General features: G+C 35.3%; 1 protein-coding gene across 1 annotated transcript in view; it reads left to right on the top strand.

The window, feature by feature from the left end:
• Positions 1 to 21,996, top strand: part of NCKAP1 (NCK-associated protein 1) — a 60,699-nt gene that overhangs the window by 19,283 nt on the left and 19,420 nt on the right. The window contains exons 4-24 of the mRNA XM_009329673.1: positions 2,077 to 2,169; positions 2,366 to 2,422; positions 3,408 to 3,550; positions 3,633 to 3,723; positions 5,866 to 6,003; positions 6,742 to 6,790; positions 7,277 to 7,433; positions 8,050 to 8,106; positions 8,648 to 8,744; positions 8,969 to 9,075; positions 10,223 to 10,355; positions 11,886 to 11,967; positions 12,416 to 12,474; positions 13,276 to 13,421; positions 13,912 to 14,044; positions 15,772 to 15,891; positions 16,203 to 16,342; positions 17,557 to 17,688; positions 20,352 to 20,570; positions 20,914 to 21,044; positions 21,410 to 21,507. Coding sequence (XP_009327948.1) covers positions 2,077 to 2,169; positions 2,366 to 2,422; positions 3,408 to 3,550; positions 3,633 to 3,723; positions 5,866 to 6,003; positions 6,742 to 6,790; positions 7,277 to 7,433; positions 8,050 to 8,106; positions 8,648 to 8,744; positions 8,969 to 9,075; positions 10,223 to 10,355; positions 11,886 to 11,967; positions 12,416 to 12,474; positions 13,276 to 13,421; positions 13,912 to 14,044; positions 15,772 to 15,891; positions 16,203 to 16,342; positions 17,557 to 17,688; positions 20,352 to 20,570; positions 20,914 to 21,044; positions 21,410 to 21,507 — 2,382 coding nt within the window. The remainder of the gene's footprint in view (positions 1 to 2,076; positions 2,170 to 2,365; positions 2,423 to 3,407; positions 3,551 to 3,632; positions 3,724 to 5,865; positions 6,004 to 6,741; positions 6,791 to 7,276; positions 7,434 to 8,049; positions 8,107 to 8,647; positions 8,745 to 8,968; positions 9,076 to 10,222; positions 10,356 to 11,885; positions 11,968 to 12,415; positions 12,475 to 13,275; positions 13,422 to 13,911; positions 14,045 to 15,771; positions 15,892 to 16,202; positions 16,343 to 17,556; positions 17,689 to 20,351; positions 20,571 to 20,913; positions 21,045 to 21,409; positions 21,508 to 21,996) is intronic.

Genomic DNA, 21,996 nt, shown 5'->3' with positions numbered 1-21,996 from the left:
TGGTTTCGTCGTCTTTCTGCACTAGAATTATTCCTACATCTCAATGATAGCATGTGGTCTGTTCCTGAAAAACCATGAAACAACAACTCAAATTCATCCAATTCACGCTTGTGTTAGTTGCACAGAAACAAACCCTATTTCTGCGTATTGTTTTAAAAACAAATCACTTGCAATAAATAGTTTAAATGACAGAGTCAGGATGAAGGTTAAAACCAAGCATCTTAGGCAATGAATATTCACCATGTAACAACTGTTGACTGACGAAGCAGCCCTGAAAGTACAGAGTACTCTTTCCACTGGGGAGGTCCCAAATACAGATGCAAGTTGTCCCAAAGGTTTGCTGGAGCTGTGCAGACCTGCAGGAGCTCCCGACTGCGTATGATGATGCTAGATGCTTTGTTCTCTGAGCACAATGCAGTTAAAGTTTAAGGTACACGCTGGGAAAGGTAGTAGCAAGTTCATACTGAGGATCAAAATACAATTCATAGGACTTACATTTGAAAACAGATTTTGTACAGCAGTCGTTTAAATGCAAATAACCTATCTCCTAGTGCATGAGATTATCAGAAGTTACATAATAAACACATGCACCTGCACCCCTTTTTCATTTAAGTCCCAGCTGATGACTATGTGAAAGAAACTTAAATATTATATAGGGCAGGCATTCAAAGTTGGACCTTCAAAGTTAAATCCTTTGCTCTGGTTTAAGAGTAGGCAGGAATATTTTATAATGTAGCCATCCCAATTTGCTTATAACTCTCTACATGCCTGCCTTCCTTGGCTATAATGGAAGTCTTATGGCTCAAGGCTTCTAAAAATCATAATCGCCTCTAAAAATTCAGGAAAGAAGCAAAAATTATCTTATATATGACGTAGCGGTCCAGGCAGTCTGTTTTTTGAATTTAGAGGAATTTTAGTGCTTTACATAAAACTGAGAACACAGAGCAGCTTTATAAAGAGAGGGAGATGAAGAAGCATATTCAGTTCTAACCTGTCATATGAAAATAAGCTAATAAATTTGAAACAATTTATTTAATCTTCCTTATAATTGATTGCTCTTGCTGAGAAGAAAATCCTATTTAACTTGATCAGTCTTTAATTTAAAATCTTGCAGCTTTTTGGAGGGCACATTTTCATATCAAGTGTTATGACTGCTTTAACTCATTTCAATTCATATATCAGGAAAGGGACTTAATTAGTAGCTGGATATTGCAAGTTAAATAATTGGATTCTTGTAGTGCTGTGAGACTGTAATACATGGATAAACAGAATGGCTGTTCAGTAACTGCTGCTTTTTTTTGTGTTCTTAATTATAATTAAGTAGTCTGGTTCCTCCAGAAAACATTGAAAAATACAGAAATTAAATGATATTTCATTGTCTGTTTAAAAAATAAAAAAAAAAATCCATGTGAACTATTTTATGCCTTTGTATTCACATTTGCCTCTTCCATTTTATCCACCAGTGTCTAATGCTAGTGTTTTGCTTCTTTTTTGTTTCTTTATTTTGTTGCTTTTGTTTGAATGTATTATTGTGTTTATATGGAACTGGTCAAAGAACCGTTACTGTATTTTATGTTTGTATCTACATTTTATTTTGCATGCTTAACGTGGCTTTGCCTGGATATTCTTTTTGGTAAGTTCAGAATTTAAAAGCATAATGTTTTTCTGTAGTAAAGTTTGTAACCTGCTACCTTCTTTTTCTCCCACCTCAAGTAACGTCATTGTTTTTTTGTCATACTGATTTGTGCTCACGTACTGTTCTGCTTTTGCTAATTATACATATGATAACTCTGTTCTCCTAACTACCCATTTTCACCTCTAGCTGAGCTAAACAATATGACTTTAGTACTAATGTGTACTAATTCGACTTTTATCTTCAAAGTATAGTCAGCGGCTGTTAAAATGATCTGTTCTGAGAACTGTGTGTATTTGAGACATACAGAACCTCAGTCTTAGAAAACCATGTTAAGGCTTCTTTGCATAGCCTGGTGGTTATTCTGCGCTTCACAGGTATTATTTTTCAGTAGTCTTCTCAAGATCTTCTAAGAACAGTGTGCATGTTTGTTTCTCTTTTAGCAACAGCTTGCTCAGCTCCAGAAAGAAAAATCGGAGATTCTAAAGAACCTGGCATTATACTACTTCACTTTTGTTGATGTTATGGAATTTAAGGTAAGGTGTAACAAATATGTCAGTTATTCTGTCACATCAGGTTTCTGTCTATTTATGAAATAACACCATATAATGAAATAGCTGAACTTGTAGCTCGGTTCTTTAAAAAGAAAATGAAATCAGTCTCCATCACTAAGCGTAGTAAAGTGGTTTACTTAGGTCTTTTTAAAGTAAAGTTATTCCTTTGTTTTTCAAGGACCATGTTTGTGAGCTGCTGAACACTATTGATGTTTGCCAAGTCTTCTTTGATATTGTAAGTTTCTGGGTTTAAACTTTCAAATGCCACTGAAAAATGTTTCTAATCAGAGTCCTGTGTGGAGAATTAGGAGGACTTGTTTATGTTAGCCCAAGAAACGTGACATCTCTAGTTATAAATGCAAGAGAAATAAAAATACTGTAATCTTCAGGTCTCTAACTTTTATAAATAGCTTGAAATCAGAAGATAGACCATTTTAAACAGGCTACTTATGGACAGCAGTGTAACAGCATTGTCCATTACCAGACATACAAATCTTTCTGTAATTTTTGCTTTATTGTATCTGCAAGTTTATTCTTAGAGGTTTACTGTCATCTACATGCTTAAGCCATCTGGGCTTACAAAACAGGAATATTACTGCTGTCCACCTAAGAGACATGTGAGGAGGTCACTTTTGGTGTTGGCTAAAGCAAGCACAAAAGCAGCTAAAAGGTTACATTTAAAAAAAACCAAACAAACACCAAAAAACCCCAAAACAAAACCTCAGACACCTTTTCTTTTTGGTTTCAGCTTTCTTTTCTAATGTTCATAATGTCACCTTGCTAGTTTTAGTTGTTATTCTAAATTTTGGCTTAGTTTCATAGTATGAGAGAGGAGCAGGTATATATCCTATGGAATGATCTTACCAGGCCAGTGAGATATGTGCTGGTTTTTTACATTGCAGAGTCTTATTAAAATATAATTCACAGGCCAAGGCACTTGCTGACTGCTTAGTAACATCCAAGAAAAGTTTTCCTATCTGCCAGCTAACCTGTGACACTTGAGCCTGGAAAGGTTTATTTGCATGCTTTCTTTCATGAATACAAACAGTTCTGGGGATTTGAGTGAATAAATTAAGATTATACAAAGTCTGTATGCAACCAGAACAAAAACTTTAATCAAGACAGTCCATTGTATCTAAAAAATGCTGAAAATTGGTGGAAAGTTAAAGAAAAAGTTATATACTTGTTTCAGAATGATAATTTACTGTTTTTCTCTCTAGACTGTAAACTTCGATTTAACAAAGAACTACCTAGATTTGATTATAACCTATACAACTCTAATGATATTGCTGTCTCGAATTGAAGAAAGGAAGGCTATCATTGGATTGTATAACTATGCCCATGAAATGACACATGGAGCAAGGTAAAAATCTGTTGTGTAGGAAGTGTGTTTAATAATAATAATAATAACTACACCTGAGTGAATTGTTTGTTGTTGCTTTTAGTGACAGAGAATATCCACGCCTTGGCCAGATGATTGTGGATTATGAAAATCCTTTAAAGAAAATGATGGAGGAATTTGTACCTCACAGTAAAGTATGTAACTACTTTTCGCAGGAACACAGTAACCTTAATTGAGAGAAGCGGAGATAAAAAAGTAAATATGCAAGAGTTTGTTTTGTCAAAAGCCATTAGGTATACATTTTATGGGAGATTTTACTTATAATGGATGTCTGGGGCTGGGGATTGATATCCTATTAAATAACAGAACCTATAGAAATACAGGAATACTAAGAGCCATTGGTAAGGTTCCATTTTATTCACTAACGATTAGAAATTGTTCAAAAACCAGTTGTGGATCATCTGAGAATAGCTACATCGGTGTTTTGTTTTGGTTTGTAGCTTGAAATTAAGGAAACTCCTAATGTTTCTATGACACCAGTTTTTTCCTGGTTTACCGTCCTAGATGAATGTGGTTTTCTATTTTGTAACCTGAGGGTTTTTGCTTTGGATTGTCCTTAGACTGGGGCCGCTGGAGATGACCACTGCCTCCTTAATAATATCTCCTGTACTCAAAAGCTGTACTGTGTACCCTGCTCGGTTGACTTTGCTAAGTTAAATGAACCCAATTCCTTTAGCCTTTTCTGTACAGATGTTTTTAAGCTTTTATTCTTACACAGCTGGTTGTGCTGCAGTTCTGTGATGATTTATCTAGGCTGTATTTTCATATGAGAATACCTTGGAAAAGTGACAGAAGCCTCACCAAAGTCAATGTATATCCTGTTGATCACTTCCTGTTTGTCCACTAAGCTTGCTCCTCTGTCAAAGGAAACTAGATTTGTTTGATCGGTACTGACCAGCTGTAATTTATAAAGGTCTTATTTTCTAGGTGCTTGCAAACTGATTGCCTAACAACTTATTTTTTGAGTCTTTGGCAGGAGTTTGAGTTAAATACTAAGTTATTGCCTGAAGTTTCTAAGGTTTGGGGTTTTTTTTTCCTGTTTTGAAGTCTAAGTACTGGCTGTGTTTTCCTTCTCTAGTTCTCTTGAGATTTTTCTTAATTTCCTTAAACTTTTGAAGATAGTCTAGAAGTTCAGAGAGTTTTTCAGCTACTTCTCAAAGTGCTTTGAAGTGACATAGTTTTGAGTACTCATTTGTCTAAATAATCTGTAATCTTATTTTTGTTATACTTTCTTCTGCATGATTCCTGGCTTGTGAAGACTTACTTAGCTAAGGATCTCATTTGCAATTAATCTTTTCTTGTACACATTTTAGGAAAGATGCTTCACTTTTCAATATTATTTTTGTTTATGCTTTCATATTTAATAGTGGACCAATCTGTTCCCTTGAAATGTTTTGTAAAGCCATTTTTTCAGTCTGATTTTTGCTCTTCTGCTTGTTTTGTGCCAGAGGTATAAATTGGGGTCATGGATCCCTTCAGGCACCATGCTATAGAAACAGATACTTAGGTTACACTCTCATGGTACTGCACATTGAAGTTGTCCTTCCATCATCTCACTACTTTGCAGTAAACCTGACAGTTGTTTGGTCCCTTAAATTAGCTTCAGCAGATGACTTTTTTTTTTTGCCTGCGTGACCTTCTTTGCTGGCATAACGCTTAGACCTGGCTCCCTGAGGACTCATACAAGCACCAGCATTGATGCAAAAGAGGGAGAAGGTGTGGAACAGCACTTACTCGGATAAGCTTAATCTGCTATGAAGATGCTCCTGTAGACAGCATCTGCTCAAAATAATTACAATTTGCCAACGAAGAGGAAAGAACATACTAAATGAAGTGGCAGAGAAGGGAGTAACACAATAATTGGCATGTTTGAATAAATAATGAACAACTTTCAGTTGTACATGACAGATTTGTTGTCCCCTATTGATTTTTTTCATGTCCTCTAATTCTGAACTCAGAATTTTATAACTCTAAAAAATAATAAAAACCCCCAAAACCTCCTGCCTTAGCCTGGAATACTCTTTTATATGTGAAATAAACTAGATGCAATGGGTTTTAACCTCAAGTTTAATTTCAGAACTAGTTCAGTAAAATGTTTTGATTATTGTTAGTAATAATGCTGAGAAAACAGCACTACTGATAAAATAGTACTTAGTGTCTCTTGTGCTTGGAGTACAGCAATGTCAATACACCGTTCACAACGTAAAGAACTTGCATATTTATTCAAGACTGAATCTTGAGGGCATCTTCAAACTCATCACTGGTCTCCTTTTCAGTCCCTTTCAGATGCTCTGATTTCACTCCAGATGGTTTATCCTCGAAGAAATCTCTCAGCTGACCAGTGGAGAAATGCACAACTACTGAGCCTCATCAGTGCCCCCAGTACAATGCTTAATCCTGCACAGTCTGACACAGTATGCCTTTTAATTTGCATTATATGATAAAGTTAAGCAAGGTTTTCCATTAAATAATGTAGGGATGTTTTATTTTCTATTTGATTTCCTTTATGTGGCTTTTAATCGGAGAAGTAAATATGTTAGTTGGGAGAGCGGAATACTTTAGTATGGGGGGAAAGTTTTCTCACATTAATTAAAGCTTCTGTTGGTTAGCTCATGCTTTCATTTTCAGTATTTGATAATCAAAAGATGAAGGGAAGCAATATTAACTTCTGCAGTGTAGAAGGAAGGAATCCTGTGTACCGTTTCAGATGTTTGTGGGCCAACAGACTGAAAATCAGAACTGATATTTCCTTTAAAATTTCTATTATTTGCATTTGCTCCCTCAGTTGTAATATGAATGGTCATCTTTCTGGAAAAAATTCAAGCGTTAACAGCTGTCAGGTTGTGATTAGTATACCTCAAAAGCCTTTAGTTCTTTAATATTCTTAAATACAAAGTTTGTTGAAGCTAAACATTTGTCAAAATTTGTTCACTGTTTTGTTCAAGGTATTGGAGGGTATGGAAGCTCATTTAGTGTTCAAACCCTCAGTTTCTAGAGGGATGAAACAATGCCCCGTTAGTAATCAGAAGCAGTCTTCCATGGTTCATCAGCGTTTAAGGCTTCATTTGTCCCTTTTTCTAAAAAGTACTTCTTATGAAATGTATTGTCTTTTATATAAGTAGTTTGCTACAAATTACTTTTTTTTTCAACAGATGCCATGTGAATACCTCTCTCTGGATGCAATGGAAAAATGGATTATTTGTGAGTAAAATATTCTGGAACAACTTGCGGTTGTATTAAAAAAAAATTAGTTAACATTTAAAATACTTGCTTTTCTGTACTGTACAAAAGCTGTTGTATTCAAATTAGATTCTAGAGAATTTGATTAGATCTCATTTGTATGTATCATACTTCTACATGCAGTGAAGTTAGCATTCAGCACATGATGGAATGGAGCTTGTCATCAATTTATTCCAGACTTTGACTACAAGTGAGGGGTTTAGTAATTTTAATGAAAATAGCTGAGTAGTATCAGCATTAAATAATTCATGTTACAAAAATATTACAAAAATATCTACACTAGAACAGTGTGGGGTATTTTTTTTATATATAAAACGATGTTACCCATTAAACAGTTTATCAATGAACTATTTGAACTATTTAGGAGAAAATGCATAATAATCTCACTGTTCTCTTACTGTCTTTGTGCATCTGGTTTGTGACATACATCAATGTGAACTTTTGAAGTTGGATTTATTTTATGCCATGGAATCCTAAATAGTGATGCTACAGCTTTGAACCTTTGGAAGCTTGCACTTCAAAGCAGCTCTTGCTTGGCTCTGTTTCGAGATGAAGTATTCCATATTCACAAAGCTGCAGAAGACTTGTTTGTAAACATACGAGGGTAAGTTTTCGTTCCCTTTTTCTCCTTTCAGAACTTCTGTTAAAAAAAGTATCATTTGTTGAAGAGTTGTTTTGAAAATGTTACTTCTGCTTCGTCTAAGTTCTGCTTGAGGATAGTGAATACACAAGCATTTTTGCTTAGTATCTTAACTGTTTCTTTAATGCATAACTTCCAGGAGCTTGATTTTGTAACCATTGTGCCTTTTTTTATCTCAGTTCTGAAAAAGTCTGGTGAATCAGTCTCTAAAATGGCAAAAGTTAAAATTAATGATGTCGCCCACAAATCTGAATCTAGGGAAGAGAAATGATGTCATGAATGCAGAGTTTCCTTGGAAAGTAGCAACTGTCTGCCACTGTTTCTGCAATATATCATATGAAAACTCAGGCAGTAACAGGGTCGAGGTCTCTACCAGATAATACCAGGACCACTTCAGTGGAGAGTATTTTCAGTTTGGGTATCCGGTTTCAGCATTTAACTCTGAGCAGGGAAATAAGTCTTGTGTGAGCATTTTGCTGTATCCTACTTGCTGTAGCATTGCAGCTCCTCACAAGTCGCAGCTCTTTCTAAATTGTGCTACTAATACTTATTACCGTATTGGATTGTTTTTTACTTGCAGCTACAACAAACGTATTAATGACATCAGAGAGTGCAAAGAAGCTGCTGTTTCACATGCGTAAGTGTCCTACAAAGTTTTCCTGAAAGATTTTAGTGTTGTTTTTCTCTAGTGAAGTTATAAAGAATGTATAAACAGGATTTGTTGAATGCTGAACAGATTGTGCATTTTCAAATGAGATCATGTACTGACTGTTCTTTTAAATCTGGATTTGCTTAATGGTATGCCGTTATCGATTCAACTTCCCAAGTTTTAGATTATTTTTCAAATTTTCAGGGCAGAAGCATTTAGTTCATGTATTGTCCAGTTTTTGTCTAGTTACTTAATGTGAATGCAAGCTAAATAGAAATGTTTTAGTGGGGCCAAATGCAAATCACAGACCAGGGGCAGAGAACTTGGTTTTTAAATTTAATCATACTTCAGGAAAATACAGCACTGGTGATGGGGATGCCAATTTTAAGTGAACAACATCCTTTGTAATACTGAACTTTTGAAGTTGGTATGATATGAGCTGCCTATGCTTGGGCTTAAATGTTTGGAAAAATCAAATGTTCTGTGGTTAGCACAGTGGATGATGTTTCGGTTTGTTCTTTTGATGCAGCGGTTCAATGCATAGAGAGAGACGCAAGTTTTTACGTTCTGCACTCAAAGAACTGGCTACTGTCCTGTCTGATCAGCCAGGCCTGTTGGGTCCCAAGGTAATTATGGTTCTTATGTTTCGCATTTATGCAATCTCACTTTTTGTTTCCAAGTGATAATATGACATGTATTTTGTTTGGGGGGAAAAAAACCCACTCTTTGAGAGAAAACCTACTTAGGTTTTAAGATTCTTTGATTTTAGAGACTAGTTGCCTCTTAGGTTGCACAAGGTGTGCAGCTATTGTATATATCTATAAGCTTGTGAACAACTTTTCTTTTTCAGGCACTTTTTGTATTTATGGCATTATCCTTTGCTCGTGATGAAATTATTTGGCTTCTTCGTCATGCAGATAATATGCCAAAGAAGAGTGCAGATGATTTCATAGATAAGTATGTTAACAGTTTTTAGTGTGATACCTTAAATATTTGAGAATTTCACAGATGAAATGCATTTGAAGGCAAGGGAATCTTGGGAAAGGATAGCTATATGGAAGAGTTGGGACAGTTCAGAAATTCTTTACCTGGGAATCCCAGAAACTGAAGCACATCAGTGAAAGTTTGTTTTCTCTAGCAAATGTATTTATAAAATAAAAATATTTTATAAAAGTTTTATGCATTTTTTTTCTTTTGAAAAAGAAAATTTTTCTTTTGAGAAAGCAAAACAACAAAAAAGCTTCATCATGTGTCTTCAGTGTTACTGATTTGCATTGAACAAGTCAGTGGGGGGGGGAAGAAACCTGTCAAAAAGCTTGATTTGTTGATTTGTAGGATGTCTCCTGTATTGTAGCAACACTGTCTTTTAAATCAGATAAGATTTATTTAATACAGCATTAGTGTCATCATAAACAGAAGGTAAAAATGAGAAATGGGTTTAAGAGATATATGAATATGGATAGGCAGAAGGGCACTAGTTGTCTTTTGAGTTGTTCTCAAGATTATTGAACACAAGATTGAACTAAAAGTCTGTGTATTGACTGCAGGAGTTTAAACAAGTGACAATCACAAGGCTATTTCTACAACTGGAGTAGGAAAACCTTGGGTTTTCTTCACTGGACTAGGTGCTAGGGATGGAGGTCCTACAGCCTCTCTGAAGCAACCTGTGCAAGTATTGAACCATCCTCATGGTTTTAAAAAACAAACAAACCAAAACCAACCCAACAAAAAGGCAGTTATTACAATTGTATTTTTCAGATTTAACCACTTCTTGCGGAAAAAAATTTTTTTTTCAAATTCAGCATTATAGAAGGGCTTCTTCAAAAAGTAAGTGGCTAGTTATACAGATCTTTGAGGATTACCGTGAGGGCATCCTGCTAACTTATGTCCTGTTGAGTGGATTTTACCTTGCAGAGAAAATTACCTCTGTAAACTCATTTTACAATGAGAACAAATACTTTCATACAGAAATTGCCTGTTAGTAATAGTTTTAAAAGCAAGGTGTAGGAGGAAATCCCTTGAGAAGCATTCCACCGGTAGAAATTGTTTTTAATATTTTTGGATGTTTTCTTATTTGTAAGCTTTTCCTTGTCTTCTTGCCTAGACACATAGCCGAGCTAATATTCTACATGGAGGAGCTCAGAGCACATGTGCGAAAATACGGACCCGTGATGCAGAGATACTACGTACAGTATCTCTCCGGCTTTGATGCAGTGGTCTTAAACGAGCTTGTTCAGGTATGGAAAGACTGTGGTTTGGGGTTCTCAAATGCAAACTTTAAAAAGGGCTTTTTGTCCAAAATGTCTGTATGAAACGCATCCTGGTTTGTGGATTTTGATGAACATTATGAAGTAAGGCAAATTAACTTAACTTGCTGTTTAATTCTGGGATTTAGAGTTGTACTTTTGGTTGTTATATGAATACTTAAATGTTATTAAGCAATGTTATGTTTAAAGACAATGAAACGAGTACTGCCGCTGAAGGAGCATTGTAGAAACTTTTTCTTATTTAGCCTGACAAAGAAAGATAGGCTTTCTGAACTGTTTTGGTTTTATTCCCTAGTGACCACTAGATGGAGCCCAAATTTCGTGACTAGGTCAGCTACTCAAACTTGACAAGTTTGTACTGTAAGCTTTTCTGTTGTGTGCAAAGATTCACACTCCCAGCATTACATCAACTACCAGAAGGTGGAACTTACATACTCTACTGTTTATTTAAACGAACTATTTAAACAGTTTAAATACCAGTTTGTATCACTGTTTAAATTATTAAATGTAACTGAATCCTTTGGTTTACTTTCAATACCAAAATGAATGTATTTGGAGTCTTTTTTTGCTTATAACTCTGTATACTTACATGTTAAACAGATTTATTTTTTTTAGAGTGATGGAATTAAATATTTTTGACCTATGTCATCGATTCCTGGGAAATTATTTCCTAGATCTAGTGAATGACTTCTAAATGCTGTACAAGTGGCACAAGTGTTCTGTGTTTAGATAGGATAATCCTTAGGATCAAACTGAAAGAGGAAAAAAAAACCTGGCTTGAATTTTAGTTGTAATTAATTCATAACAGGTATCAAGCACAAAACTAGACAAATGATTGAGTGATAATTTGGATTTTTTTCAACCTTTAGGTTAAAATGTCAGTCATAGCTGGAATAATGAGAAACTTGTGTTGTATTATTTAATAGAAATATGATCTTATCAATTGCTGAAACTGCTTTTTCATGAACTGTTCCATTTTGTAAAATTTGAAAACTTGATAGTCCATCTTTCAGGTGGTATAAATCATTCAAATCAATGTTAGTAAAAAAAAAAAACCAACTGTTGAGAGGGGGTTTTGTGGGAAGCAAAGTGATGCTGATGTGGGCTCCATTATGTCCTGCCATGGCCAAATTTCCTTTGTAGACAGATCAGATGCCTGTAGCAGTCAGAAAAATGTTTGGTTTCTGATGTATAACAGGAAAATGTTTGGTGTCCATTTTGTAAATGACTACAGCCTGAAAATGCATGGGCACTTACTGACAGATTTTTCCATTTTGAGCAGATGTTTGTTTGGAAGCAAGCTTTTCTAGGTATTTGTCATCAACCAATGAAGTAAAAAGTGAAAGCTGTTAATTAGCACTATCTGAGATATTCCATCGATTAAGTTACCTTCTGTAAATTTTTGTACATTTCAGAATATAGCTGATAAATTGGGCATGGGTATTGACATTGTTTTGTAAACCAAGCTTGAAATAATAATAGCAACAACATTTATTTTAGAATCTTTCAGTGTGCCCAGAGGATGAATCAATCATCATGTCCTCTTTTGTAAACACAATGACTTCACTAAGCGTGAAACAAGGTAAGTTTAAATGAACTTGGGAAAATGGTAACAGAATGACAGATTCCTCTGGAAAGCTTCATTGCTTTTTGTTTCATGCAATCGGTAGAAGCAGATAACCTGCATAATCTGAATTTGTTCCCTTGTTTCTCTTTCGTTACGGTATCTGCATCTTATTGTGTGTCCCTTTTCCAGGGCAGCTCTATACCGATAGAGCTTCTGAAGAATGCCATTGGGAAGTAATCCTACCTTTTAATTTAGAAAGCGTATTATGCATATTTTCTTCTAGATATTTTAATTCCTAGTAGCGTGTCTGTGCTGGATTGACATTCTTAGGTAAAAGCATGAAGTTCAATACCCAAGTAATTCTTGAGAACTTTGGGATTTTTTTAGAAGGTCTGATATACTATATCCGAATTTGTAGTTGTTTTCCTAAAGGTTTTATGTTCTGTATTTTTCCCTGATGCAGTTGAAGATGGAGAGGTGTTTGACTTCAGAGGAATGAGATTAGACTGGTTTAGATTGCAGGTAAGGCTTTGTAAATGTGTGACACTTTACTAACTTAAAACCAAAATGTTTAATAAATTACTGCTCTTCTAGATTACTCTCTCACTGCAAGTGGATGACAGGCTATCTAAGGATAAACTAGTCTTTTAAAATCAAACAAATACTTAAGCTGATAATTTGCTACATTTTGATGTAACTTTGTCTGCATTGCATACTTTTTGCAAATCATTCTTTGGGGTGTTTATAACAGTTCGGAAATAGAATGTGTTGAGGATGAGCAGTTTGTTGGCAGCTGTGCACTGTGTGGAGTGTGATTTCAGCCTGCCCAGCCAAGGGAAGGTAGAGGCTGTTCAGCGAGAAAATAACGTTCAGTGAGATCACTTCTGTGCATTGCAATAACAGTATCTTCAATTGACTTAATAAAGGGGGGAGTACTGTTTAGACTGTAAATCAATTGTCTCAAAATTAGATAGACATGTTATTTTTATATTTTCAAAATATGCATTCTTTTTCTTGCTTTCCAAAACTTGATTGTTAAAGGGGGGGCTCACAAGTGCATGTCTGTGTTTTGTCAATACATTTGTTGTACAGTTTATCTGTGAATTGGTATCGTATTCAAATGATATATGGAGACTTCATTGAAAGGCAGTTTGCTTTTCTTAAGCCATAGTAGAAAGATAAAATAGTCTATCCACGGTCTTTAAGTACACAGGTGTCCTATGTATAGCAATAATCAGTATTTAACCTTTATATTGGGCAGTAGCTGAATTTGCAAAAAAGCAGCTGTAGATATAGCATAAATTTTTTCTTGTGTCTTTCCAGGCCTATACCAGTGTTTCTAAAGCTTCACTTAGTCTTGCAGACCATAGAGAACTAGGAAAAATGATGAACACAATCATTTTCCACACAAAAATGGTAGATTCCTTGGTGGAGATGTTGGTTGAAACCTCCGATCTTTCTATATTTTGGTACGTTACTAACCTGATTGTAGAAGCGTTTTCTTGTTTATTGTTTGGTTTGCCCTTGCAAGTGTAATTTTTAAATAGCAAACTTTGTAGGAAGATAGGCCAGTGGGAGAATCAATTAGAATTTCTGGTTTCCATATGAATTAGTTTGATAAAGGTATTTCTGAAGAACTGTCAGAGAGATTCTTCAGTCACATAATTGATCTGAGGTCATTTGCAGATTCTTCCTTAATACATTTTTGCAAAAGGTGCAAGTTTTTGCAGTGCCTATGTGGCAAACATCAGAATAAAAATATGGTAATAATAGAGAGATGCAAATAAAATGCGTAAGAAGTGAATGCAGACAACAAACTTCTTTGAAAGCATGATGCAATTTTTGGTATAAGTTATAACTACAAATCTGACACTAATAGCATATTTGATTTGTGTGAAGTAGACTTTATTTGCAGCAAAATTATGTATGTATTCCATTTAAATGTCTATTTCTGCTCAGTTTTTATAGTCGTGCTTTTGAGAAGATGTTTCAGCAGTGTTTGGAGCTTCCCTCTCAGTCAAGATACTCAATTGCATTCCCACTGCTTTGTACTCATTTTATGAGCTGCACCCATGAACTATGCCCAGAAGAGGTAATTTTTAAATATATTGTCTTAGTTATTTTTGTCTCTCGTTTAAACTAGAGAGGACTAGAGCTGAACACTGCAAGAAAGTGTTTGTTATAGCAATACAAGCTTTGAGGGAGGAGAGTGGTAAAAAGGGAAGTAAAACAAATAGATACCTTCTTATGTGATTCTTCACCCATAGATCTCAAAATCCTTTTCTCAAGTGAGTAAGTATTACTATCTTTGCTTTAAAGAGAGATTAAACTAAGGTACAAAGATAAGATGACTTTTCTGGGGTCATTCAGGCTTAGATGCTAATAAATCCTGTATGCCTATTAAAATTCACAAGCAACAGTGTTTCTTTTAAATGGTTTATAAGCTCATAGTTAGAAAAAGGAAATAGGAAGTTGGCAGTTCTGTATGGCTTGTTATAAATAGTGCTTCTTCAGTAAGATTAAAAAAAAATCTTAAGTGATATACAGTATAATGCAAGCATTCGTTTTGGTTAGAACTGGGTAATGTAAGCCCTCTTTGGTTAGAATTAGAAATGAAAAAATGCAGAATGTTGCTTAAAGAAATGGACCCTTTGTTAAAGGAAGTAGTTTGATTGAGGAAATTCTTTCTATTTTTGTTGTAATGAAATAGAATCTTTAGAACATTTCCTGTACGTCCATTGCCTTTGGAATTATTCCAGGGGTTAACTTGGCCAATTTTGTGTAGTGCTTATGAAAGTGTATTTTCATTCTTAACAGTGCTCATTTGAAACAATTAGATGAATAAGATCTATTGTAATATGCACGATGTGGGTTCTTATTTAAACATTAAATCCATTAAACTTCATCTCAATATATGTCTATATCATTATTTTCCCTGTATACTTTGCTTTAAACAGCTGCAAACTCTATTTATACTAGACAACCACTAAAAAGTTTCCAGGAAGGCTTCCCTTGAGGACAAGAGATGTCTTTCAGAACAATTATAGTAACAGTAAGGAATCAGTAGCCAAAGTCCACTGTACGCTAGTTACTGTGAATTCAGCTGCAGCAAGCACGTTTTGCCACAGCCAGCAGAACTTTGAATTCAATATCTGAATTGTATGACTTGATAACTATTATCATTTTGGAAAAATAATCTTTGCTGTACTGTGTACAATGTGTGGTAGTGTGGCTGTTAGAAAGTAAACATTAGTGGTGAAAGAAGGATTTCATTGAGACAGAAGGCTATGCTTGTGCAGAGCCAGTGACAAAGGAACTGAATCCAGAAATTAATGCAGTAGAGCTTCACTACTGACTTTGTGGTGTGAATGACCCTGTGCTTTCTCTATAGCTTGAGTTGCATGGGTTTTTTTCTCTTAGATTTAGTATTGGTACAAATTAATGAAGAGGAGATTCACAGAAACCTTGAGTATTGGACACTTTAAAGTAGATTCATTCCAAAATGAAACATGAAAACCTACTTTTTAAAATTTATTTTGCCTCCTTTTACACAAAATGTTTTACAAAATACAGTAAGCAATATGTTTTTAATGATAATAGGCCATTTTGACTTTGAACATTTCATGGTTCAAGTTGCTTCCAAAAAAAAAAAAAATCCTGGAGCTGAGATTATTAAGGACTAATTAATTTATTATTTCTCGTACCCCACTTCTATGATTTAGTGAACCATTAACTGCAGTGCAGTGTGTGTGTTGTTTGAATATTGCAGGACTAACAGGAAACTGAAGATAAGACTTTCTTTTTTTTCCTCTTTAACAGCGACATCATATTGGAGATCGTAGTCTTTCCTTGTGTAACATGTTCTTGGATGAAATGGCTAAGCAAGCTCGAAATCTTATCACAGACATTTGCACAGAACAATGTACGCTGAGCGATCAGGTGGGTGTGGTTGTGTCTATTCTTTTAATTCTCCTTTGAGATTTTTCTAGGTTGTTCGACTTTCTGAATTTTTATGGTTCTATTCTCTCTCCCCCCCCCCCCCCCCCCCCCGTTTTGGGAAAGTTTTCTGTTTATAAAATGGAAGGTGGTTTGAGGAAAACCTTTTATATTAGAATTGTGTAGTTAGTAGTCAGAGGAAGAATGTGTTACTTGTTTAAGTCCAGGTGGAGACTTCATCACACTTATTTTGTATCTCATGACTGCTAAGAAGTTGGATTTTAATTTAGGGAGCTATTTTTTTTCTCTACTAGTTGCTGCCAAAGCATTGTGCCAAAACCATCAGTCAAGCAGTGAACAAAAAGTCAAAAAAACAGACTGGAAAGAAAGGAGAACCTGAAAGGGAGAAACCAGGAGTAGAAAGCATGAGGAAAAACAGATTGGTTGTGACAAAGTAAGCCTCTTCTATTCCGTTCACCTAAAATCCCAAGTCAAAACGTGTGTTTTACATATTGAATGCTTCTTGCTTAATCTATCTGAGTAAGTTTAATTTACTCTAAATACGACGACTTTGTAGTTTGTGAGCATATGATACTTCTGTAGCTTGTATAGAGAATGAATTCTGTTACGTAGAGCAATAGGAATGTGTGTATCTCGAATTGATCCTCTCGGCTGTTTCGTTTCTTGAGCAGAAAGGATCCCTGTTCTGTAGCTAGGTTTTCTGTATAGTCATATTAATTGTTGTGGAAGTGGGAGTCCGAGGACTGGACAGCGTCTTCAGTTCTGCCTTGCTTTAACACTGTTAACTAGATAACGTACAGGCTGGGCTGGAAGTTCTTGCTGCCAAAAGGCTGTTTGCTGCCTTCAGCTGCTGGGATGGAGTTGAGGCTCCAGTGCCTGTACCAACTGGGGAAGGTGTCCTTGTTAGTGGCTATAGAAAAATTGAAAGTGCCAGCAAATAAAAAACAAAACCAAAAAACCCACCTGAAAGAGGTAACAAAGATTAATAAATACAGTTTGGGGTATAAGAGATGATAGGGGAGGAAAAGGTAGAAGATAATAATTAGGAAAGATCACAGGACAAGATGGTAGAATGATAAAAGTATGAAGAGGAAGGAAGCTAAGAAAAGGAAACAATAGATGTTTAGTGTTGTGGCTGGGAGTGGCTAAACACACACACTGCTGAAGGGGAAGTGGTTTTACTACAGTTGCAACAACCAAACATCAGAAAACTGTAACTATCAGAGAAGTAGAGGGAAAAGAACTTACTTGTAGCTTAAGATTCCCTCTCCCAATATTTTCAGGTTTTTAGTACTGGCTAGTAGCAAATGTGACTTGTTGCTTAGTTCAGTTAGGAAAAAAACACTTTAACAGACTGTTTTTTTTTTGGGGGGGGAACCTTATATCTATATATAAAAAATATGTATATCTCTCACATCACTGTATGTGATGCAGATCAGTATGCAGTTGTAGGATGTGTTCTTACCCAAAATACTGTTTTTAAAATAAACTAGAAGAGTGTCTCAAAGCAGAAAAAGATAATGAAAGGAAGAGTTAGAGCTGTACCTGCTCTTGAGGCGTCTTCCATCCAGCATGTGCTTTCCATGATAATACATACTTACATTGCATTAAATATTTTTCTTAATTTCTTGTTGCCTGTTCTTAAAGCCTGGACAAACTGCACACTGCACTTTCTGAGCTCTGCTTCTCAATCAATTACGTACCAAACATGGTGGTTTGGGAACACACCTTTACCCCAAGAGAATATTTAACGTCTCATCTGGAAATCCGCTTTACCAAGTAAGAAATATTGTAAAGGTAGAAGTATTCATATAAAAGATAAGTCTTTGTTGATTTGATGTTGAAAGTATTGTATACTTACTATGGAAAACTAGTTTTTAAAAGGGTGGATTGCGAAACCCGTAAGTCAAATTCTGACTGAAATGACAAGTTATATGTGCAGACATACACAATTGTTAGTTCCCACTTCAAAACAAAATATGTTGGAAATTAATATCACCTATACAATATCCTGATCCTGCATTCCTAGTCCTATGTATTTGGTAGGAGTTCGTGACGCCTATTTTTAGGCATTTATAAAGACTGTCTTCCCACCGTTCTTTTGCACAGTGCTGGATTGTTTCAAGTGTTTGAGTTTACTGGCTTGCTGAAAGGGAAATCTAAAAATCAGAACTCAAGACCTGACAAAGCCAACTGAAAAGATATTTTAATTACCTTTTTTCTTAAAAAAAAAAAAAAAGGTATTGCCACTTGATATTCCTGTTCCTACCTTGATCTTCCCATCGTTGTTTACAGAAATAGGCAAATAGCAACTTCTGGAGAGGACTTCATATTAAAACAGCCAGCTGTCCTGGTTGTATTTTATGCCAAGGATTACTTATTATGTATTCCATACAAGGTATAAAGACTCAATAAAACTTTTACTCATCGAGACATAATATTAGGTCTCTGGAGCCCTCCATCTTTAAAATAAGACAAGGTGGCATAAAAGTAAAGATAACTTCATGACTTTATAAGAAGTCAGCTGTAATCTTCAGGTTTATGAACCTAGACCAGTGAAGGTCATATTTGCTTTTTTTGTTTTTCATTGGGGGGGGGGGGGGAGGTTGGCGAGGTTGGCTTGTGGATTGGGGCTGAAGCCACAGGCAGATGCTTTCCTTTTTCTCGCCTCATGAAAGAAATGAGGCTTGTTACCCAAAGAGAATAAATGTTCAATTTATAATTATCTTTCAGATATTGAAGTGGCATTTCTTCCAGAGGTTTGCAGTTTACCTTCAAATAAAGTGTTAGTGTTTCAGTGTTAGGAGGTTTTTTGTTTACTGTTTTAACCAGCTCTGTTTCCACATAGGATTGGACTAAAAGCTTATTATTATGCCACTTAATCTTGTAATAATACCAATTTTGAATTGGTTTTAAAATAAAAGAGAGACTGTCTCAGAAGTAAACTTGTGAAAATAGGCTTATTTGCACATTCCCAAGCAACAACAAAAATGTTACTTAAATAAGCTGATGTTCTCCTCCAGAACAACTCATCCCCTTCACCTCTGATGAAGGTAGTAATCTACCAATTTCTTACTTTTTTGTTTTGTTGCCGTTCTGCCTTTGAAAAGTACATACCGCTCAAAAGCTTAGCTCTGAAAGTCTGAGACCATTATAAGCCTAAAATGAATACAGCAAGTATTTGTTTACTAAGAAGACTTTGCTTTAAGGACCCCATGATACAGTTTGCTTGAGGGCCTGGTTTCAGTGAGATACTGGGTAAAGTTAATGTCCATTTGTGTTAAAAGGGAATATGCAGTCCTTTGTGCAGTTCTGATCTAGCTTGAAAGGTAGCCTGATGTATAGGAGATCTACTATTAGGAGCCTGTTTTTATTTATAGTGAGAATTTGGGCAAATCAAAGTATGGCCTGCAATTTCTTGACTTTTTGATTAAAGATAGAAATCACTGTGTCAGCTAAAGGGAGATTTGTTTTTCATTAATGAAATTCCTATTTATTTACTTAACATAGACCCAAAATTTTAAAACTAGGTGTACAAATATAACTGCAGCCTACCTACCAAATGATGTAAAAATACTCCCTTTCATCTACTTAACACGATGATAATTGCTGAGAGGCATTAGTTGTTGAAAGCAGAGCTTCTGATAACTTTCTTGAAAAGTTACTTAAAACAGTTAAAGTGTAATTTAAAAAAAAAAGTGTGCTCTAGGAAAGCTATCTGTATTGCGAAAGAGATAAGATCTTTCAAGGTAACAGATTTTTTTTTAATACGTGAGCTGAGGCAGAAAGGAGAGAGATTAAATGGTATGGTCTATGTCTTGCAGAATTTATGCACTCAAATACAGTAGGCGTAGTTAAGATAATCAGATGTGCCTTTAAATACTTACGCAAAGCAACACAAGATAGACGTTTTGCTTTGAATATTTTCAATTCGTACTTAATTATTGCTATATGATTTTTTTTTTGCAGATATTTAAAACTAAAACTATGACAGCAACTTTGGTCAAAGAATTTTTGCCTTAGTTAATATGCTTTGAACACGTTTAACACATTGCTCTTGCATTTCCCAGAAGTTTTTCATTTTAAGACTTTAACATTAATTTATTTACCAAAGTAGTTGTAATATAAGTCTTCCACATTGTGGATTGCCCTTATTTATATGAAGGGAAAAAAGCATTATTTTAAAAATATTCGGTGAGTATTGTTATAGTCTCATGAAATTTTTGCTGGAACCATGAATACAGTTGTCATTGGCATCTAGAACTATTTTTAAAAGTGCTGGTGTAGTATATTCATTGATTAGAGTTTTATACTTGCAGATTGGAAAAGTGTTCAGAGAAAAGCTTTGAATATAAAATCATTTTTATAGCTGCATCTTTGTCTCTGTTTAATTTTACTAATAAATGCAATTTATTTGTTTCCAATTTTTTTGTTTCTACAAGGTCAATTGTTGGAATGACTATGTATAATCAGGCAACGCAAGAGATTGCAAAGCCTTCAGAGCTGTTAACCAGTGTGAGAGCCTATATGACAGTCCTCCAGTCAATAGAAAATTATGTACAGATCGACATTACACGAGTATTTAACAATGTTCTGCTTCAGCAAACCCAGCATTTAGATAGTCATGGTGAGCCAACCATTACCAGTCTGTATACAAATTGGTAAGTAATTATATGAACACTTGTTACAAGTTTTTTATATTATTTTTACTTAATTAAGAATCTGGAATTGGAAAAGTGGAGTTGTTTGAAATTTTCGTTAAGTTTCCCACTTCTAGTTTACTTCTCCCTGTTTCTGTTAAAAGCACTTTAAAGTTTGCTTATTGTGAAATTCACTTTTTATAGGGGGGAGATGTAGAGTAAGATACAGATATCAGTTGAACTATGAAAGTAAAACTTCAGTCTATAGGCTTTGCTGTCCCTTGTCACACAAGTGTACTTCAGTTGTATAGAGTATCTATGAACACGTGTCTCTTAATCTAAAACTTTTTCCCTTTCTGATAAGGTATTTGGAAACTTTGCTACGGCAAGTCAGCAATGGTCACATAGCCTATTTTCCAGCCATGAAGGCATTTGTGAATTTGCCTACAGAAAGTGAATTGACATTTAATGCTGAGGAGTACTCTGACATATCAGGTAAACCTTGATGTTTCTACTGAATATTTGTGAGGGATAGTTATTGTACGCTTGAGTAGTTGGAATAACAGCAACTCTTAGAGTGTTCTATTATAGACGGCATTTGTTAACCTTCAGTAGTGTTTTAAGTACTTTTTATTCATGCTGCCTCTATGCCTTGAGAGCTTGCTTTTCCTATTTCTGGTCAAAGCAGGGTTGTTGCATTTAAGCTACAGAGATAGGAGTATAATGTGTTGGTGACTGCTGCTTCAGTTCTATTATGATACAATATTTTTGCAATTAAAACACTATTGCTAGATACATGATGGGCATCAAATAACCGAAGAAGGAATGTTTGAAGTAGAACAGTTTGTTTTATTTCTCAGAAATGAGAGCCCTTTCTGAACTTCTGGGACCATATGGCATGAAGTTCCTAAGTGAAAGTCTGATGTGGCACATTTCTTCACAGGTTGCTGAGCTTAAGGTAACCTTGGGAAACTGGTGGGTGGGAAGACGGGTTGTTTTCTGTTTAAGCTTCCTTTAGGATATTTAATAGCTGTGCTTCTGCATGCCATCTTTTTGAAATGACTGCATCAAAGAAACTGACAAAGCTGTGAATTTTACTCTTATTTTGTAGTACGTTTGCACATGTAGTACGTGTGTATCCTACATTCTTCAACAGCTGAATGGGCAGGACTTTATGCAGGCTCTGTTGATTTCTATGCTAGATACCCCAAGTTAGGAGTCAAGTCTTTTCTTACCATCAATGGGAGCAATGTTTTTCAAGATCTCCGGGTGCTTGCAAAGTGCTTACCAAAGTCTGTTGACTCTCAAAACTTAGCATGAAAATCTCAGATGTATCTTAGTCATCTATAAGGGCTTACTTTCTTCACCACGTGTGTTAGCATCTATTGTTCGGTTTACATGGATGGGAGACTTCAGGTCTTTTTTCTTTGTCAGTTTTCTTTGTTTT

The sequence above is a fragment of the Pygoscelis adeliae genome, unplaced genomic scaffold (genome assembly GCF_000699105.1).
Source record: "Pygoscelis adeliae isolate BGI_AS28 unplaced genomic scaffold, ASM69910v1 Scaffold7, whole genome shotgun sequence".
Classification (NCBI taxonomy): Eukaryota; Metazoa; Chordata; class Aves; order Sphenisciformes; family Spheniscidae; genus Pygoscelis; species Pygoscelis adeliae.
Note: the sequence above shows the minus strand (reverse complement) of the source record. Positions and strands in the feature narration are given on the sequence as shown.